This window comes from Tyto alba, unplaced genomic scaffold (assembly GCF_018691265.1).
Source record: "Tyto alba isolate M040663 unplaced genomic scaffold, T.alba_DEE_v4.0 Super-Scaffold_13, whole genome shotgun sequence".
NCBI lineage: Eukaryota > Metazoa > Chordata > Aves > Strigiformes > Tytonidae > Tyto > Tyto alba.
The window spans coordinates 47700592-47722201 of NW_024881275.1; the positions used below are offsets into that span (position 1 = coordinate 47700592).

The window sequence follows — 21610 nt, forward strand, 5'->3', positions numbered from 1 at the left end:
GAAAATTCTAAATATTTTTGCTGAGCACCTCCTTGAGAATGTGTAAAGCCTTGAAATTTTTCACTGAATAGAAATTCTAGTTTCCATAAGGTGCACTTCTGTGTAAGGAAAGAATAAGCAGGTTAGATGAAGAACCTGTGATTAGTTTGGGGGTAAATATATTGAGCAGATTCTGCTAGGGGTACTTCAATTATATTCAGTACTGTAACCTGTGCAAAGCCAGACCATGTTAATATAAACAACACCATTTCTGACACAAAAATAAACTGTTTTTTTGTCACGGCATAAAATAAGAAATTAAATCTTGTTTTAAAAACCTGAAGCTGAGAGGGTATGCTGAATTGGGAATTTTTGCAACCATGTGGCCAGGAGTAATGTGTACCTTGTTTCTGACAATCTATTTGAAGTTATTAAATGAATGAAACACCACTATTTTGGACACAGTTTTAAATCCATGCTGAGCTGAGTGGGGCTTTGTCAAGATCCGGTAGATGCGATGTATAAGCGGGCCATAAGGTATGCCACCCATGTCTTTACCCAAACACACTGCTGCACACTTAACAATTTATTTTGGTGTATCATTGAAAGTTTTGTGGTATGGCATCCAGAGTTGGTTTGTGTTTCCTGGGAAAGTGTATTCCTGTGACACAAAAAACGCTTCTTTAGAGAGGCTGGAGATATTTGTGCAGGCATTTCAGAAGCAACAAATAGCCATCAGGAACTGCCTGGGGCAGATACACACTGTCCTTGTTTTGGCTGGGAGAGAGTTAATTTTTCTTCCTTGTAGCTAGAATAGTGCTGTGTTTTGGATTCTGTATGAGATTTGGTATAAAAAGAACATACAATGTTGTTTCCAGGTGTTGCTAAGAGATCATGGACTTTCCAACTTCCCATGTCCTGTCTTCACGCAGATGCATAAGAAGCTGGGAGGAAGCACAGCCAGAGCACCAGACCCAAACTGGCCAATGAAATATTCCGTATCATCTAATGTCATGCTCAGTGTATAAAGAAGGGGAAGCCGGGAAGGGGTGGGGGGGGTGGAGGGGGGTGGTGTTTCTCTCGTTTTCTGTATTGAGACTCTGGGATCTTGGGATTTTGGGAGGATCGCTAACTGGTAAAAGGCTGGGTATCAGTCAGCCGGTGATGAGCAATCACCTTGTGCATTACCCGTTTGTACTTTCTACTATTGCCATTGTTTTATTTTATAACAATTATTAACCTGTTTTTCTCTCAACCTACGAGTCTCTCTTTAACCCTCCCATTCCCTCTCCCGTCCCCGGGGCGGCGGAAGGGTGAGCGAGCGTCTGCGTGGCGTTCGGCTGCTGGCCGGGTTCAAAGCACAACAGCCGAGCGCCTCCTGGCGTCCAGGGCACGCTGCTGCGGTCCCCTCTCCACTGCCGCTGTTGCGAGATAGCGAGGCTCCGGCAGGGCGGGGAGCGGGAGCCGCCAGCGGCTGCGTATCACCAGAGCCATGCTGAACACCTCCGCCACCTGCGGCCAGAGGGACCGACGGCGACCCACTCCAGAGATACCGGACTTGCTCTCGACAGAACGCGCACGCGCTCCCAAGGACTCCAGGAAAGTCAGCCGGAATCCAGAGAGCCCTTATGCTCCGCACGTCCCGCTCCGCACGTCCCGCACCGCACCACTGCTCTCCTGACTCCTTCCGCGCGTCCACCTCCAGGAAGACAGCAGGCCCGGCCCGCTGCCGCCTCCCAGAGGCACTCCCACCCGTCCGGCGCCACGGCGAGCCCGGAGGCAGAAGCTCAGCAGCCCCGCCTGCCTCCTGCGAGGTGCCCAATGAGGAAGGTGGTGGCGCCCGGCCCCGCCCTCCGCAGTGCGGATTGGCTGCCCCCCCCAGGCCTCGGCGGAGGCATTGCTAGGGTCGGCGTAGTCGTGCGCGGATGGTCGTGCGGAAGTCATCATGTCGCGGGAGTTCGAGCTGTGCCCTGGGCGCCACATTGGTGGCGAGCAGCCATGTTTCATCATCGCAGAGATCGGGCAGAACCACCAGGGCGACATGGCCATCGCCAAGCGCATGATTCGCATGGCCAAGGTGCGCGCGGGGTGCTACTACTCTGCCTCCGGTGGGCCGGTTGGCGGGGAGGCGGGAACGTAGCTAGGCTGGCGGGGCCCCGCGGCAAGCAGGGCTGCTCCGTCTCCTTTAGCGTTTCCTTCTGCGCCGGCTCGGCAGGCGTACTCTCGGGTGAGGGAGGCAGAGAGGTGCGGGTGACCGAGAGCCCTAGGGCACCGGCGGGGGCCGGGAAAGCCGGGGGAGGGCGTGAAGCCTTACGTCATTCCCGCGGGGGACACTCCGGTCGGGGAGCATCGTGTCGGGGCAGTGGCACCGCATGGGAGGAGTGGAGTGATTTACAGGACGAATTTTAAAAATAAAGTAGCTGCAAGGAGATAGTTGTGGTGAGGGCCAACAACGCGGGTGCTCACTTTGTAGCCTTAGGACTGTACCTCGCAGCCTGTGATCACATGGTATTGGCTTTCAGGAAGCCCCTAGCTCGTTCACGGCACACACACGTGAGCATAGACAGACAAACACAGGCAGATTATATAGTCTCCGAGGGTTTACAGCAGTACTTCAGCCGTGCCATAAGCAAACGTGAATATGGGAAGAACCAAGTAACTGCAGAACTGTCTCTGATGAACATCCCATTTGACCTGATTGCATTAAGATTTTTTGAGGTAATGCTTGTGTCATCCGGTAAGACAGTCAAGCTGTTTTAAAATTTGCTATTATATACATTAGATATACCTATGTTAGAAAATGGCATATCGTCACTGAAGAAGTCAGGGTATAATGCTCTCAGACGTCTCAACTGTGGTAAAAGTGCAAAATAGTGTAGCGAGAATTTAACTTGACCATTTGTGTCACTTGAAACAAATTTCAGATTCATACTTGTTATTCTACAGAATTATGACCCTCGTTTTCATGTAAAATTATTGTGATGGCTGATCTTGGAAAATGCCACAGAAATTAATTCTTCAAATAAGTGGCATGAATAGCAAGAGGCAGTTCAGTTTTGTAGTTTTAGTAAGATTTCTTTCTAGACTGCTGCTCTAAGTATACAGGCATTTTGAAAAGGGCTTGTGTGTGCAGGTCCTCGGTCACTCTTTGTTCATGCTATTCTTGTGATTGCTGTGATGATAATATGAAAACTCCACTGTAAATGAGCAATTAGATGCATAATCCTTATGTTCAAACTTCGGATGAGTGCAGTTTCACTTCCACTTCCACTCAGTTTGCACCAGTTTGTTTTGCAGGACTGTGGAGCAGACTGTGCAAAGTTCCAGAAGAGTGAGCTGGAGTACAAATTCAACAAGAAAGCCTTAGAAAGGCCTTATACCTCTAAACACTCCTGGGGAAAGACCTATGGTGAGCACAAGCGCCACTTGGAGTTTAGTCATGAACAATACAGAGAGCTAAAGAAATATGCAGAGGACATTGGCATTTTCTTCACAGCTTCTGGCATGGATGAGGTATGTAAGCCATACTGGAATGACATTCAGAGTCCAGCTGTTGTGTTTTTCTGTTATTACTTAGGCATGGTAGGTCTTACATAAAAAGAATGCTAAATATGTGTGGATATTGAATGAAATGAGAAAACCTGAGTAATTGTAGTTCTGCCAGATCACTTGTGTCTCTGCAACAGTTGAACATTTTGAAAGACTTGCCATGTATGTTGAGGTATATATGTAGAGTAAATCATATTAGAGACAAGGCCTCAGTTGACCGCTATAAACAATCACAGCTTTGAGAGTTTAGATCAAGACCATTATCTGGTATTGTCTGGAAATGCTCCAAGCATTTCAAACTTCCCTCTCTATTTAAACAAGATTCTTTTCTCAGCTTAATCCCTATTATTTCCCTCTTTTTTTTTTCATTCCTGTTGCTTACTAGACCCCAGTGGGTGTTTCTAAGCAGCAGAAATGCTTACATTCATTTTTCTTTTACAAATCTTATGAAGATCTCCACCTTGCTCTGTTACTTCTGAAGCATTTACCGATATTTGCCAGTGGGCTTTTGAACAGTCTGTCACCAGCTTGTAAACAACATGAAGCTCATCTGCTGTTCCCCCTTAAGAGATGTATACTTCTCTAACTCTTGCAGGTTGCCTTCCTCAAAATGTTGTTAATTTCAGTGTTAACAAATGCAATGTACAATCGAAACATACGAACTTGAGGGATCAGGTAACAGTTAAACGTCAATATAGATCGGAGATTACAGATTGTCTTAATTTTCTTTGTGACCTAGAAAATACAGAGAACTAAACTGAAGGAGACCCTCCAGAAGTAAGCTAGCACTCTTGCATAAGGCAAGAGCAGCAGTCACTGTCTTTTTGCAAGTAGCCTTATCCAGGATGGGACATGGATGGGATTATTTAATGTTTTAAAGTGATCTGTTCAGTCCCTTACTCTCTTTATCATCAGAAAATATTCCTGATGTATCAGCTTCATCTCCTTTCTCATAATTTTTTGTCCTGCCTCATCTGACATAAAAGTTAATACTTTCCTTCTATCTCCTCTCTGTATATCTGAACACCATTATCATATCTCTTTTCTGTTTGGTATTCTCTAGACTAGGCAAAGTTTTATGATCTCTTCTTTAGTGCTCTGGCCATTCTTGCTGCTTCCATCATCTTACTGTCCTATTGATCAAAATCCTTGAATTGCTGTACCCCAGCTGAGATGGTACAAGCACTAAATACCATAAAAAAATCACTTCAGATGTCTGACAGACAGAAGTTGTTTTGCATGTATTGCAATAGCCTGATGCCATGGACTCAGAAATAGATCTGTCAAAGGAGGGTGTTATGATTCTTTTATTGTTATCTTCATGTCCAAGGAGACCTGCTGAACAACTACTCCTTTACGAAAATAGTAATTAAATCCAATACTCTTGGACTTCTGTATCTGGGATCTTAAAGACCCATGTGCCTTTGATGGGAGAAACAATCACACTCTGACATTAAAATCTTCAGCTTCTAAAGGATATACTGCAATGCAGAACACCTTTCATATGCAGCAGCTTAAGATGACTTTCTACCTCTGGGATCTCTCTTCTTAAGTTGCTGTGCTCCTTTGTGTGTAGCCTCACCAGCAAATTAACAATACTGATACATGTCTGTGCCTTCTTTTTTGAACAGTAATTACATTGCACAGCTCCTAAGATTTCTGGTGGCATTTCTGCAAGACATGGATTTGGAATTTAGGGCAAACATTGCATAAATTGATGTAACAAGTCCTTGAGAATATGTTAACTTCTGTAAATTGAACATATTCTCTGGAACTCCAGCTGTGTCAGAAAGGTTAAATTGTGTGTTTAACTATATGAAGAAATCAATGAAGTGATGTGTGAAGTAAATATAAAGGTTATGAGTAACTCCTTTGTCTACTCTGTTCCAGTGTGTACGGGAGACAAAACAGGATCCTATTAAACTACTCCATTTAATGTAATCCCTATTATTTGAGATTACTTCCTATTCCTTGAATCTCTTACAGAAAAGCTCCTAATTTTCAATAGATACTTGCCTAATGAAGAGTGGCCTTAGATAGGAGCTCTGTCATAATGCATTTTGTGTAGTCTCCTCAGATTAGATCTGTGGCTGTTCAATATAGTGTATTCATTGTCTTCATGCACAATGCATCTTTGTGAATAAACTATATTAAAAAGATGTTATGCATCCTAGATACAAGAAATTGAATCTGCATCATAATGGTGATAGAAATAATAGCCTGAAGAAGATGTGATTCTCTTCTAGACATTAACAGTCTTTGGCACTAAGTAAATTTGACTGCAACAAGGAGTGGGCTAAAGAAATTAAAAGTGTTTGTGGGTAGTTGAAGGGGGACAAAGTTAGGTAACTATTTCATTGTTTCCTCTGGATGTGAATGGAAGATTTCAATATCTCTTGTCTGTGATAGCTTTGGAATTTTCTTCCTCAAAAGTACTAATTTTTAAAAGGCCACTTACTGATGCAATACTGATATTCATGGAGCCTCCAATAATTCCTGAATTGTCTTCATTATAGCACACGCATTTTTAGAAGAAGAGAATATAACTAACATTTGAATAAACTGTTTTATGGTCTTAGAAAATAAATATAAAATATGTCAAATATCTCTCCTAGAAACAAATGCATTTTGGACTTCTTTTTTTGGGCACTTACTTTTTTTTCAGGTGTATTCAAGATACTCATACATATTTTCAGAGTGACAGATCTATTCAGGAAAACTACCTGTAGTTTTAAACACTCTGTGGTTTAATATTTCTGACCTGCAGGAGGGATGTTGCAGGAAGACTGCCTGCGTGCCTGCAGTACATTTCTTCTTCAACAGGCAAGCTCCCACCTGCAGGTAGTTAACCATTCTGGTAGTGCCACAAAACAAAAAGCAAGAATCCTATGCTCCACAAGCTCATGTTGAAGTTAGAGGAGCAGTGGAACTCACATGTACTAAGTAGCTAAGTCAGAAACCTATGTTATTTCAGGAGCAGTGTATTTGGGGGATATCATCTATTTAATAAAGCTTTGGTTTTGCCATTTTGAAGGGTTGCTTATTTTTTAGCACAGTAGTTCTTTATCTTTGATCCAGCTGAAGTGGAGTGTTAAAATGCAGTGATTTCCTTGTAGATGGCTGTGGAATTTCTACATGAACTGGGTGTCCCATTTTTCAAAGTAGGATCGGGAGATACAAACAATTTTCCATATTTGGAAAGGACTGCAAAGAAAGGTAAGCAATTTCTTTTGAGACATCTTTGTAAATATCACTGTGTCAGTATATCAGTTACTAGATCTTTCCTCCAATTGATTTTTGGAAAAAAATCTGAAGTACCTTTAGAAAAAAATCACCTTCAGACTTGGGAAAAAAAGGTTCACCCATCTTCCTTTCCTAGTTTTACTGAATTAATTTACTTCAGGAGTTTAATCTTGTGAAGCTTTCTTACAGACCTAAGACAGAACATGTACATGTTTTCTAATGGCTAGGTCGCCCAATGGTGATTTCCAGCGGGATGCAGTCAATGAGCACAATGCATCAGGTTTATCACATTGTGAAGCCCATCAATCCAAACTTCTGCTTCCTGCAATGCACCAGTGCATACCCACTTCAGCCAGAGGATGTCAATCTCCGTGTTATATCGGTCAGTGAGTAACGCAGAGTGTGTGCCATGGTCAGGGTACTAGAGAAGGGCTATTCACTTTTATTGAGATGTATTTCTAGATCTTAGGCATGTTGGAATTTGCTTCTGAGAAGCTAGAAGATGTATTACATTTTTCTAATGCATCCAAGTGTTGAAATAAAAATATCCAGTGGATCCTCTTTTATCAGAACTCAGCTTTGAGGAATATGGTAAAGGATATTACTGGAGTATTCACAATTAAACATGACACATGGAAAATATGGCACATGGTTAGCAGGTTAACCCTGTGCTTTGTAGTGCAAAGAAAAATTGTGTAGATTGTTACCATTAAGAAGGTGCATAGAATTGAGAACATAATTCTAAAGAGGGATCTAGACCAGAAACTTCTGTTAAAAATGCTTCATATGAGTATCAGAGCAATGAAAGATAGATTAGACCCTTGTAGTTTCCTTCACTGTAAATGTTAGTTGGATATGCTCAATAATGATGCAAGAAAGTTTTCCCAAGTTGGCCAGTGTTCAAGGTTTTAAATATGAGGTTGAAGAAATCTGCTTTGTATACAGGTTAAGTTTAATCAGTCCACTGGGTTCTTGAATGAAAATAGAGCACTACTCTATTATTGTAATTTACAGTGATGTAGGCTTTGAAGACCTTGAAGAGTACAACTGAATTAAAAGAAAAAGCATAAGAGAAGTTGTAGAACAGAGCATACCTCCTTTTCCTTGTCAGTATTGATAATCCTAGTGAAATTCTTAAAACATGACAGTTGCTAGTGCAGTGTGATGTCTTGAATGTAGAAAAAGTTTTGTTCTTAGTATAACCAACTGCTTGTTTTGTGGCACAGTAATTTTCCATGGATTTTATTGCAGTTATCACTGTTAAATTTGCTTTGTCGTTTAAATTGCTACCTTGCTAAATCAGACCAACTCTGTCATGATTTAAGGCATATCAGTCAGCTTTTCCTGATATCCCCATTGGCTATTCGGGGCATGAAACTGGTGTCGCCATTTCAGTGGCAGCTGTTGCTATGGGTGCTAAAGTAGTGGAACGCCATGTGACTCTTGACAAAACATGGAAAGGAAGTGACCACCAAGCATCCCTGGAACCAAATGAACTGGCAGAGTTAGTGAAAGCCATCCGTACTGTGGAAAAAGCAATGGGTTCTCCAGTCAAGCAACTCTTGCCCTGTGAAATGGCTTGCAATGAAAAGGTAACTTGCTTTTGATTCATGTATAGATGAAACTCATTTAGCTAATAACTATATTCAGAAAAATAGCTTACTAATTTTTATTTGCAGTAGTGTTTCTGCCTCTGCACTTAAAAATTTCTGCTGCAAAGTATTCTGCTGCACAGTCTTTGTGCTTAGCCCACTGTAATGTTAATGTAGACCTGTCATTTTCTTTAAAATGCTATTTCTGGCACTCAGTAACAACTTTTAGTGAAGCACAATGTTGGCAAATTTTGAATATAATGGAGTTTTATGTATATTATTCAGTGGTTAACTTAAGTTGAGTAGAATCGTAGAAACATTTAGGTTGGAAAGGACCCTTAAGATCATTGACTCCAACCATTAACCTAACACTACCAAGTCCACCATGAAACCATGTCCCTAAGTGCCACATCTACACATTTTTAAAATACCTCCAGGGACAGTGACTCAACCACTTCCCTGGGCAGCCTGTTCCAGTGCTTGACAAACCTTTTGGTGAAGAAATTTTTCCTAACATCCAATCTAAACCTCCCCTGGTGTAACTTGAGGTCATTTTCTCATGTCCTATTGCTTGTTACTTGGGAGACTGACACACATCTAGCTACTACCTCCCTTCAGGTAGTTGTAGAGAGTGATGTCTCCTCCTTTTCTCCAGACTGAACAACCCCAATTCCCTCAGCTGCTTCTGGGAAGACTTGTGCTCTAGACCTGCACCAGCTTTGTTACTCTACTTTGGATGCGCTCCAGCACCTCAGTGGCTTTCTTGTAGTAAGGGGCCAAAAACTGAACACAGTATCTGAGGTGTGGCCTCACCAGTGCCGAGTACAAAGTACTCTGTAATAGTGATAAGAGTAATGGGTTTCTATGACTGTATATGAGCAGCTTTTACTCTAAGCTAGAAAACTAGTCGGTCTAATCAGATTCTCTCCATTTGGATTCTGAAAAATTTCACTGAGCCGTTATCCAGTTTCAGAAAGGATGTGGATGCTCCCAGCAGCCTGGTTACAGTGAAGGTTTCCCTGCTAACTCAACCTTCATTTAGATTAAGTAGTAATGGGGAGGTCAGTTTCACACAACCTGTTCCCAAGTAACTGCAGAATATTTTTTACCCTTTTTTGGTATACTAAGCCTAGGAATGTGTTTGACTTTTTTTTTTTTAATTATTTTTTATTTCTCTTCTATAGCTAGGAAAGTCTGTTGTGGCAAAAGTGACAATTCCTGAAGGTACAGTACTGACACTTGACATGCTGACAGTGAAGGTGGGAGAGCCTAAGGGATTTCCCCCAGAAGCCATCTTTGATCTGGTGGGCCAGAAGGTTAAAAAAAATATTGAAGAAGATGAAACCATCACTGAGGAAGCAGTGGGAACTCATGTCAAAAAACTGAAGTGCTAAACCCAAGCACTCCATTCCATATTTCATGATGTACTGCACAACATATTTAAGTATACCAGCATGGTGGATTAGAAGAAAGGGGTGTAATTATGAGCATTTAAGCAGGCTAGAATTTTCAGGTTCTCATTAGCAGGAAAATTGCTAAAGGAAGCAGCAAGTGTACATGAATTATGAAGAGCAATTTTATTAGAAATTGAATAGATTTGTGTCTAGAAAATACCATGTTCCTCCTTCCTTCATTTCAGTTCACCTAGATTAATTTGGAGTTTTGCAAAATCTAAAACCACAGTCTGATGCTTTCCAACTTCCCTTTTCTGGCAAGAGTACAGTAAATCACAATAATTTTGTCTACACTTTGAATTGTTCTAACTCTGTATCTTGACGTTCCTCTATTCTGCTTTTTTCCTCACCCCTGTGATAACAGGATGCTAGTTGTAGTTGAATTAGGTAAGTGAAAGTTTACATACACTGAACAGAAAACTACGCGTGGAACTTCATGGATTTTTCTCAAGATGAAAGCCTTAACATAAAAAGTCTCAAGATAAAGCAGTGGGTTGCAGGAATCTGCACTGTGTGGAAGATGAATTTGAGAAAACTAGGTTCTCAAGAGATAGTACTGAGAAAGGAAGCAAATTTGATATATAGAAAGATCCCATTTAGGAGAAAGCCTTTTTGTACTCTTTGTGAACTGAAAACCAAGAGGGCAAGCCAGACAGATTAAGCGGGAGAAAAAGTAGATCTGAGGTGAATCAGTGGAAATAAACTTAACCTATGTTTCAAAAACACGTCAAAAGCATCTGTTATGAGCTGAGTGAAGCCGGGAATTGTAAATCAGTTCTGCAGTTTGGGTACCTCTATTTGTACCACGGGGCAATTTTTCAGGTAGAAAGCCAAATGCTGGTGAAGATTCAGCAGTCTCCTTCCTGTACTAACAAGCAATTACATTGGGTTGGGTTTTCTCCCCTGACATTAGTGTTTGAGACAGCTGAGGCTGGCTGCTTGACTAGATCACATCACTGTGCTTCAGCATGGTGGTCTGTGCTCCTCTTGTGCGTTCTGCCCTTGCATGATAGCTTCTTACTTTTCAGGTGATAAACGCAATCCCACTCCTGTCAGCCTGCTGCTCTTCCTTTTGTCCAGGAAGGAGCCATATGGCAGCAGCTGCAAACCAGGCGTCCCTCAATTAGTTTCACTAGCACAGAACTGCTTTGGTATAATTCATCTGCATTTTTTCTGTGGTGGAATCATTTACTAGTGATGGTTATTTGGAACTTGCTACATCTTGGTCATGAGTTGGTGAACTATCTTAAATTTGATGGTGGTGTTTCTGTACCTGCAAGCTGTTTGCTTTCAAAATGTTTAGCCTTCTACAATTCTGAGGAAACTATTCGTATCTTTAAAGTGGGAAGAATAGATTCTTTGAGTCATGTGCTTGACCATATGTGAGCTCTGGTTGATTGCATTATGCTTGCCTTTCATTAAAAAACTACTCAACTGTTAAAAAGAATTTTTTTTTTTTTGTTTTGATTTCAAATTTGAAAAGTAAATTTAGCTTATAAAACAAGCTCTTGTTTCTGCATTTCAGCCTATGGTCAGACTTCACCTGTGCCAGCACTGGTGGTAATTCCATGAGATTACCTGACCTGTTTCAAGTAGCAGTGGTTCTTCAGTCCAACAGGGGCTGGTCCTAGAGGCTGCTGTAAACATACGGTCCAGAAATTTCTAGGACTTTAATTAATGTTTTGGGAAAAAAAAATTACTCCATCCCTATACAAAAACTTGTAAGCTGCCTATCCTAGTTTCATGTGAGCATACTTTTATGCAGCTGTAGTGATAGGGCCTTTACAAATATTACACAAAAATAAATTAAACACAAATGCCCCATTGACATAGTGTTTTTACTGCACCTGTGGGTCCTCTAGGCATTTCATCTTCTGTTGGGGGTGGTACACAACTGGTTCTTATACTTCTACTCTGTATGGGAAGAACAGGACCCCCTGAAGTCCAGTTCAGAGTCTCTGTCACAAGTAAGGCCAGCTAATGGATACTAAGTGTGGCTACAGAAGCTCCTACTTCAGCTTTACTTGAAGGGACCTTTCCAACAGTTGTTGTGTGCCATTGATTTTCCAGAGATGATACCTAAGTATGAGCTAATTCACTCAGTGCATTTATTATCCAAATCTGACCTTGTCAACTATAACAGTATGCGATATATGAACTTGAAGCTTGAACCAAATTAAACCTATTACCATATATAATTACAGCCACTCCAGTCAGATGAGGGGTGGGACTTCATAAAAAAAAGATGGCAATATCCAGGTTCAAATCCATGTTGTAATATTCTTTCAACCAGACTTTTTCCATTTTGCAAGGCAAAAAAAGTACAAAAAATATTATATATGGCACTTTAGGTAGTACATTGACGTAATTTGTAAAAGATCACTTTCTCCCATTGAAAAATGCATACACATTAAAAATTACAGTTGGTTTTCTTGAACTTAATTGTTACATTCTAAAAGCATCACAGTTACAACTTTCATATGACAGAGATTAATTCATGTAGATCATTGCTAAAGTAGCTTTCATAGAGAAAGCATGAAATAGTAAGCTTTATTTTGCTTTATTCTTATGTTTACATATTCCAATGGACCATTCTCACATCTTCAAGGCTGGGTAAACTGGTTTTGAGAACTTGCAGTGGAAGTTGTGCAAATGAGCCATGCCATCAGTAACATTGTAGAATGAAAGGATTCCTGCTTCATAATCCAGAAAAACGCCAATGTGATCAGGATCATCTTCTATCAGGATGGGGATTCTCTCACACTTGTGAAATGCCCAGTATTCAAAATCAAACTTCTTAAGGCACCAAGATGCTCTGTTCCAGCCCAGTCAACAGGCTTCAGTCTCCTTTCCTGCCAATGGAAGGGTAGGCTGTGCCAATCCACCATCCTGCTCCAGCATGAGGAGGTCAACTTCCCAGTAATGGCTCCCAGAGAGGAATGCATCTCTGCTCATCGCTTGCCATAATTTATTGAATCTCTGGGGACAACAAGGGTAAAATATCCTCCACCAATTAAAGTTTACTACAAGACAATCATCAGTCAATTTCAGCCTTGGGTGAAGGCTGTCATATTCCTATGTTGGTGATCTTGCATCTGCAATCAAAAGCATAAAAATCTTACTATGTTTATCATGACTCTTGAAAGACGTCCAAATTATAAAACACCTGAAAAGGGGCCCACAACTGGCAGTGTCTTGGAACCTGCAGTTTTTCAAGGGTAAATCTGACAGTTTTAATAGAAAACATTGCACTATTTACATGCACCAATGCTTTAAAGTTGCATAGGCTTTAAAGCAGGTCAATAAAAGACAAATAATGTATGTAAGTCAGTATATGCATGGTTCATAAATGGCAAGATAAATACAGGTAGGAACGGAACAAAAACTGAGAGCTTCTGCTTTATGCAGAATAGTTGGAGACTTGGTGGGATTACAGCCTAAGGATTTTAGAGAGCACTGGAGCAGACTCTTGAGTTGTGAGATCCCATTCCACTGAAATCCCATTTGAAGATGCACTAGGAGTCTGTTTCTTATAGAGGCACCACAGCTGTGAGCAACAGAATTGTGTAAATTGCAAAGGAACAATTTACTGACTCCCAGAGGGTTTATAGTAGTTCACCTAACCTGACATTTAGAAAAGAAAAATCACAATCTAAAACTACAGCCTAGAAATTACTGTCTTATACAGCAGCAGCTTAGAATATTTTTACCAGCTATTGCAGGACTGGAAATCACAAAGCCAGAAAAAAAAAAATCTATAATCAAATTAAACAAGTTTGAAATTACACAATCACACAAGACAGGTCAAAAAGCTACAGGATTTGTAAGGTGAGATTTTTCTCTGAAGATACTACAATTTTAATATTGAATGTCCTACAATTTTAATATTGAATTACTGCATGTCTCACAAAACTTTTCATAATGTACTCTATCTCAGTAATTTACTGGGTTAGCATGTGTTTTCTGATATCATGTTCTAGAAATAACCGAGATGCTCCCTCTGAAAACAGAATCTGGCATCCTTAAACAATCTTCACTCTTTCTGTCAAGCCTGATAAAAGCAGTGCCAAAGTTGGGTACCTACTAAAAGAACATATGTTGTCATGAATTACAGTACTGTCTAGAGTACTGCTGATGAAATGTAAACTTAACATGTATCTTGAAACTATTCCAAATAATGAGCACATCTACTTTTTCTTGTAAGTGAAGAAAAGAAAGTATAACAAAACATCCAGTCAAGAACTCAATGGCAGTATACTTGCAGTGACTTCAATAGTATACTTGCAATCACCTCAGTTCACAGCTCTTTTGGTTTAGAATCATAGAATTGTTTAGGTTGGACCGTTAAGATCATCATATCCAACCATTAACCTAGCACTAAACCATGTCCAAGTCCACCACTAAACCATGTCCCTAAGTACCACATCTACATACCTTTCAAATACCTCCAGGGATGGTGACAACCACTTCCCTTGGCAGCCTGTTCCGATGCTTCATAAACCTTTCAGTGAAGGAATTTTTCCTAATACATGAATTTAATCTTAGCCTAGATAAACTTTGAAGCTTAGTAGTTTTAAATGCCAGATGACAAACACACTTAACATACTGAAGCTGCTTTACAGAGTGGGTAAATGCCTTTTTAAATTAAAGTTAGGGAAACAAGTGTTTACAATATTTAAAAATCCAGACTGCTTTGATTTCTCTGCAGTACTGCATATCTGAACTACATGTTTAGACTGGTGATCTCCTAGAGATCTGTCTCTCACAGTCTTTCACTTTGCTTTACAAGCAGCATAGTACTAAATAAACACAAAACAGGGCAACAGACACATTGAAACAAGAACTTCAATATTTTCATTGTTCCTTTGGTGTTGAACTTAGCAATGAAAGGTTATTGTATGAGAGAAATCTGCCTTTGCAACAGAATTAATCTGTCGCTCACTTTGTTGCTATTTCCTCTCCTGTGTTCTCATATAGAACCCTTTCCCATAAATTAAATGTGTCTAGTCTGGAATAGCTGGCATATTCCATTGTCTAAATCTCAGAAGATGTTTTCATTCAGGCTGGAATCCTCCCCTCTGACATCAGAGCAATGTGTAAACCACTCCACTGCATTCTCTCTTGGCCCTCTGTTACTCTCCCATAATTTCCTGCCATAAGCAGGGAAGGCAAAGTAAGGTCATCCAACCTGCCCCCTCCCTGCAAGTATTCCAAGTCAGGTTGGATGGGGCTTTCAGCAACCTGGTCTAGTGGAAGGTGTCCCTGCCCATGGCAGGGGAGTTGGAACTAGATGATCTTTAGTGTACCTTCCAGTCCAAACCATTCTATGATTCTAAGGTCTCCTACAATTGTATGTGAAAGAGCATCAGCACTGTGGCCTATTACAATGTCCACAAAAGAGAATAGACATCTTGCAATAAGTCAGGGTCCACTCTTTACACTTTGTAAAGTTTCAGAAAAGAAAGTTGTAGACATGCTTTACAACTAAGATACAGCTGGACTCCACACCCCCTCCTTGCCTTGCTGTGGCCCCTAACATCAGCTATGTTTAAAATACAGGAACCAGTGATGCACTGTGATCAGTTGTTTTACACACAGAGCCTAACTAACAGATCACTTTCATGTGGATAGCATCACTGTGAATATCTGGGTACCAGAAATGAAACAGTTGCTTTGTCTGAGGCAAAGACATGTGGAGAGAATTGCTGATGCATGAAATAAAAGTTACGGTGCTAGAGAGCCCACTGCTGATATTCTGCCCCCTGCAATCTGCACGTGTATACTGCAATAAAATGGAGAAGTGCGTAGCACTGTACATGCAGTAAGTGTTAATTGAAGCATCACCATTTTCCAAACAGAAAGCCTTTGATTTTAATTTTAGTATTATGTCTGTAAATCATGTTAAAACTTGCAAAAGCATACAACTACAGGGGTATATTTCACACATTCAACATATTATTGTTGTGATCTCTGCTACACTTCAGCCAGAAAAGCTAGTATTGTCATTCATGTGGTCTGAATAGGTCCTAAGTCACATCTGTGCATGTAGTTGGTGACAAAAGACAGGAAACAGGAATTACTCATGCAGTTAAAGCAGCATGCTACAGGATGCTACCTTCTAAATGACTGACTGTCATTCATGACTGAGTCTTTGTTCCAAGTCACTTCCAGCAAGTAAACAATGGGGACACTAAGTTTGTACAGAACACAGGTGACACCAAGTCCAAAAGACACTTAAAATAGGGATAATTTAAAAGACCTAGTTTCAGTGTCTGCTTTTCCCAGTAAGCACATGAAAAGCTGTGCAAATAAGTATTGATGGCTGTCAGTCAAATTTACCTGAAAATCTAGATTTTCATAAAATGCATAACTACTAAATCTAATCTCAAGCTGTCCTGGTTTGTGCTGGAATAGAGTTAATGTTCTTTTTTTGGTAAATAGAATAGTGCTGTGTTTTAGATTTAGCATTGGGTTTGGTATGAGAAGAATGCTGATAGCACACCGACGTTTTCAGCTGCTACTGAGATTTCAAGGACTCTCCAACTCCCCTTGTCCTGCCCATGTGCAAGTGCACAAGCAGCAGAGAGGGAGCACGGCCTGAGCTCCAGACCCAAACTGGCCAATGAAATATTCCATATCATGTAACGTCGTGCTCACTATATAGAGGAGGGGTGGTTGGGAAGGTTCTCTCTCACTTCCAGGATTGCGATTGCGGGATCTTGGTATCTCGGGGTCGCTAGCTGGGAACAGGCTGGGTTTGGTCAGCAGGTGGTGAGCAATTACATCGTGCATTGCCATTGCCCATTTATATTTTCTATTGCTGTCATTGTTTTCATTTTATTACCATTATTAAACTGTTTCTATCTCAACCTGTGAGTCTCCCTTTACCCCTCCACTTCCCTCCTCCATTCCCAGGTGGGGGTGCTGTGGGGTGGTTGGCTGCCGACCAGGATCAAACCATGACACAAGCAAATGGAAACACCTCCATTGCTTTAAAAAAAGGACAAAACCTCAAGGACTGAACTGCATCCAGGTGCTGATGTTTGGAAGCATAAATGTGAATTTGACTAGAAAAATAATGCAAAATAGCTAGAGTTGTTTGGATTGTTGGAGGACTGCAATTCTTCCAATTTTCCTAAGTAATGAGAATACCAAGTGACTTTAAGTCCAAATACTTATGACCAAGGTTTGTCAATTTCACTTGCCTATGAGCAGCTGCACATCATTCTTAATGAGGTGGTTTGTCATATTTAGCTTTTACAGAATTGAAAAAGTCTTCTCAGTCCTTAAAGTGACTGCTCACATGTGAAGCAAACACAGTGCTTTCTTCTTGAATCCATCAAGAGGCAGCCTGAAGCAGATACAGAGCAGCATTCATACAACTCAGGAGCCTTGTTCACTGACAGCCAATTGCCACTGAAGTGCTTGCTTAGTAGCAAGTGCTCAGTTATCTGAACTGGCTGTCCCACCACCTTAACAAGTTTTGGTTACAAAGTGACTGATGGTCTGGATTCTGCAGCACAGAAATGACACAAGTGGTAAAAGACCCATGACATCACAGCCAATAAGATAGACTTTGCTTGTTGCATTCTTGATTTAACACCTGCTACTTTTGCAAGTGAAACACCTGTTTGCTCATCTCCAGTTGGGATAACCTGTTTGGAATGAAAAAGTTGCAGGGTTTGGATTTACAAGCTCACTCAGGAGAGCACAGAAACAAGGTAAGGTAACAACACTGAAAAATATGCCTCTCAGAACACAACAACCTATAGGTGAAGGGACAGCACATAACCCTGTGCACATAACAGTACAGTACTGTCTCTGGATAACATCCAGAAGTCAAGTGTTCACTTGGTCACGCCATGGCCTTCACTGGGCTGGATCCAGGCCAGAAAACAGACCTCGTTTTACAACAGGCCTTTGCCACCAGGTACTATGATAATAGGGAATGTTACATTTTTGAGATTAAAAACAGCTACAGCCCTCATCTGTTGCAGGCCACAGAAATGTCCATTAGCTTCCCATCAAAGAGATGAAACAATTCACTGTACATCTTTCTTACCAACACTAGAGGAAAGAGGATCACCTATAGATTGACCCTTAACACATTACATGACAGACATATAATTAAAGACAGACCACAATGACCTGGAGAACAGAAAAGTCTTCAAAAAGTAAATTAGCCACTAGCTGATTCACACACTGGCAGTTTTGAATAAAAACAAACAATCAAGATTTCATAGACAGAAGTAAAATTTCTTTCACAAACTGAGGTATGGAAAAGGTTAACGACTTTCAGGCAGTGCTGAGCACTTGTTCCTCACAAACGCTGTAAACATCAGAACCTTTTTAAGATACTGTTTTAAGATAGTGGCAGCACACATTGACTGTTTCAGTGATTGAGCCATAAGTGTTCAGAATGCTTCTAACTTTTGTTCAACCATACTTATGTTTTAAGAAAAGCAACTGATCAACAGGAGACACGGTCTTCAACACTGTTCCTGGCTCCTTCTTTGCAGTGGCATTAAGGCTACTGAAAATGTCTGGGCAGAGATGAAAAGGGACAGTTAGGGGGTCTGCCAGTGGAAGAACATGGCTATACTGTCAAGAAAATTTTAAAAATAAAACACAATGGTCAATTTTGATGGACAAGGTATTTGTGTTTTGTGTCTTTGTGAATTTCACCCATGTCCTGTGAAAGGACATACTGTCACACTCCGCTTCCCAATTTCATGGGACGAACTGTGTTACTTTTGCTGGGGAAGGGCTACTCACTCTATACTGTCGACCTTATGCTCTTTGGATAGCATGGAGATGTTGGATCCCAAGTTGCCAGGGAACTACACAATCAAGCACAACCCCAAGTAAGTAACTCCCATTTCTCAAAAAGCATCCCTTTATCAGATGAGAAGAGTCAGGCAGCTGAAGACAATTGCAGACACTATCTACAGAGCATCTGCATGGTACCATCTAGCAATTGTCCACATATCTTGCAGTAGCCTTTCAGATCTGGTCTGACCATTTTTCCCAGCACTCTGCTGTACTGTTCTTGCTGGCAGCTCACAGAAAATGGGATTATTAAAAGGTAGCTGAGTGCAATGTGTTGGCTGGTGTTGCCCTGCTCTCCTGTAACTCAACAATCAGCATGGTTATTTGGCTTCGTGGCTCTGCATCCCATTAGGAAAATCCTTGCCTTAATCATGCCAAAGGTCACTTACAGATGAAATACCAGCTCAAAGACAAAAGGAGCTCTAAGCAGAACATGTTAATGAACCTATACAGTACCAAAACCCAGAGAAATTTTCAGACTGCCTGAGACAGAAAGATCACCAGGTACATCAACTAGAAAAAGCTTTCAAATTTTACAGGTACCTGGTGTTCCATGCCTGCCAGATGTCCTGCAAGAGCACTTATACACAACAGTGTCTGAAAGGAGAGAACAGCTATGTTCTGTGGGTGTGATGGTCTAGGGATATAAGCAAGATAAGCTCTGCAGGAAAAAGTAAGCTGTATTGAAATTACTGATAGAGCTGTAAAAAAGCAGCAGACAAACTTTAAAGCATAAAAGGCCATATTCAGAGCTGAAAAAGAAACCTCTAAATCACCATTGCTGCAGCAACATTACACCAATGCCATCAGAGAACAGTATCCATGCCTGAAAAGCTGCTATTTTCTTCAGATGATTTGCTAAAAAGTCCTGTTCTTACTTACAGATCACACTATTTAACAGGAGAGAAAGAGAAAACAAAATTCAGAGCACTCTCACAAGGACCTTCTTTAAACCAGGCTTTTACTGGTTTCTGTAGAATGGACTGAAGAACTGTCACGAAGTGCTTATAACGGTTAAGTATGTGCTCAAATAAGAGAGTTATTGGATGCCACTGTTCTAACAGTCATGTGGGTTCCTGCATTTCCTTCTCAAGTTCTGTATATTTTGGAGGACAGAAAGCCAAATTCCCAAATTATTAGAGACAGTGACATGAATGGACTCTTCCCTCCCAGCTCCATACACCACAGAGCAAGGACAACTCCATCACTAGTTAAACATATGGGCCATAACAGTCAAGCCTTGCAATGTTAAGCCTGCCTTAGCTCATTAGCCTGTCCATTAGCTCCTCCTGTTAGTCAGACTACCCCAGAGATGAAGAACCCAGCAGTCATGCTTCAAACAGGGCCCTCCAGGACACTCCAAGATGGGAATGAGTTTAATCTGGTTAGGACCCTTTGTAGGAAATCTGAACAATGGGAAAATTAAACCACTAAATTTTAAAAGAAATCTAAAGAATAGAATCCAACCTCCCCAACAAAAAATCTCTCTAAAACCATGAAAGAGCAGCTTCCCACATGGAGATATGTTGCTAGCACACACTGCTGAATGCCAGGGCCATATCATTCACAACAGTGCAAACTCTCAAGTCTGCTAAATTGCAAGGATGTAAAAAGACACCACAGGCCTTCCCATGAAGAATGGTATACTTTGGCTTGTGTCAGGGCATAAGCGCTTGGCAACACACCCTTCCCAATGAAGGTGAAGATAATTAGGAAAGAGAGGCTGATATTTATCTGTAGGCAAAAAGAAAAACACTGCCCCCTCTAGTAAAATGATGGTTATTGCTTAGGGTGATTAGGATCACTTGCGATTAAAGAAATAAGACAAATTAGCCTTTTTCCTAAGGTTCCCAAGAGAGCTGCCTTTCCTCAGACCTTCATAATACAATGCACAAAGAAATACCTGATACAATGTTTGTCTTTAAGATTAAGAGACATGTATAACCCTGCTCAATATATGCTTAAAATCAACATGAATTTCATGCAGTCCTGAAATCAATGCCACAGCAGGAACCCGTAACAGCTCAAAGATCAGGAACCAAACTGGATCACCAGAATACCAACAAAAACATGATTAAAAAGCAGTGAGAAAGATGCTGCTTACATACAGAAGGATCTACAGAGGAGATCACTAGAGAAGTTTACCAGGGACTGTGAGGATAAGAGGTAGAAAGAGACCATACATTACAACCTCCAGCAACTGAATAAGATCACTATGCCGTTGCATTTGTCTGATTTGGTGTGAGAAGGTTTCCAGGGCAGCAAGCTTTTCATGACAGCACTCAAACTGCTGATCATGTGCTGCCAGGGCTTGCTCAGTCTTTTCATCAATGAAGTTTTTTGCCAGACTCTTCCCAAAGTAGTAACTGGAGCTTGGTCCCTTTGCCTGAAAGCTGCCTTTTGATCATAATGGTCTGTGTCTATAGATGAAGCAAAAGAGTGTCCCTCCCACACTGAGCAGACCATAAACATTTCAGGCATTTCTCTCCCAGGCTTTCAATGTTGTATTTTCGTTGAATTTTACTGATTTGCTGCATCTCTTTGAGAAATGGGTGTTTACCCATTAAGGGAGTGAAGCCAGGATTTACCTGCTGATGTCCTGGATGGAAAATCTTGAGGACAGATTCTAAGATGCACCTGCAGCAAGCTCACTCCCACTAGAAATGTTGGGTTGCACAAAGGCAGATCTCTGTGTGCCTCAAAGATGAAGCTCCAGGGTGTGCAGTAGTTCTGTGGTGAGTCACTGTTTTCAGTGCTGCAGTATCAAACAGAATATTTTAGATAAAATCAAATAGACATTAGTACACTGTATTGTCTATTTCAGACAAATGAGAGCCTAATTCATCCACCTCACAACTTTCTTACTTCTGACTTTGATATATCATGCTTTGCAGTGGGATCCTCCTGTAGGCTATCCCACCACCACCTTAAGTGTAGGACTCTCATGTATTGCTTGCCCCACTC

The 21610-nt window shown here is 41.0% G+C and overlaps 2 protein-coding genes across 2 annotated transcripts; one reads left to right on the forward strand and one right to left on the reverse strand.

Moving 5' to 3' along the window:
• Positions 1 to 1848: 1848 nt before the first annotated feature.
• NANS (N-acetylneuraminate synthase) lies at positions 1849 to 11264 on the forward strand. The gene is made up of 6 exons (XM_032988455.2): positions 1849 to 2056; positions 3277 to 3492; positions 6645 to 6744; positions 6999 to 7153; positions 8097 to 8363; positions 9548 to 11264. Exons 1-6 carry the CDS (start codon positions 1925 to 1927, stop codon positions 9755 to 9757), a joined length of 1080 nt encoding a protein of 359 aa, XP_032844346.1. The 5' UTR covers positions 1849 to 1924; the 3' UTR covers positions 9758 to 11264.
• A 1032-nt stretch (positions 11265 to 12296) lies between these two features.
• Positions 12297 to 21054, reverse strand: TRIM14 (tripartite motif containing 14). Its single transcript, XM_009973357.3, is given in 7 exon segments — positions 12297 to 12659; positions 12661 to 12721; positions 12724 to 12912; positions 18259 to 18360; positions 19590 to 19753; positions 20839 to 20994; positions 20996 to 21054. Coding segments are annotated over 7 exon segments (1023 nt in total). The 3' UTR covers positions 12297 to 12367.
• Between the last annotated feature and the right edge of the window lie 556 nt (positions 21055 to 21610).

Bases quoted from the DNA above. Each gene is read 5' to 3' on its own strand.
- NANS (XM_032988455.2), top strand. From the start codon at position 1,925: ATGTCGCGGGAGTTCGAGCTGTGCCCTGGGCGCCACATTGGTGGCGAG. The intron at 2,057-3,276 runs GTGCGCGCGGGG...TTTGTTTTGCAG, and splicing joins GCATGATTCGCATGGCCAAG to GACTGTGGAGCAGACTGTGC. The intron at 3,493-6,644 runs GTATGTAAGCCA...ATTTCCTTGTAG, and splicing joins CAGCTTCTGGCATGGATGAG to ATGGCTGTGGAATTTCTACA.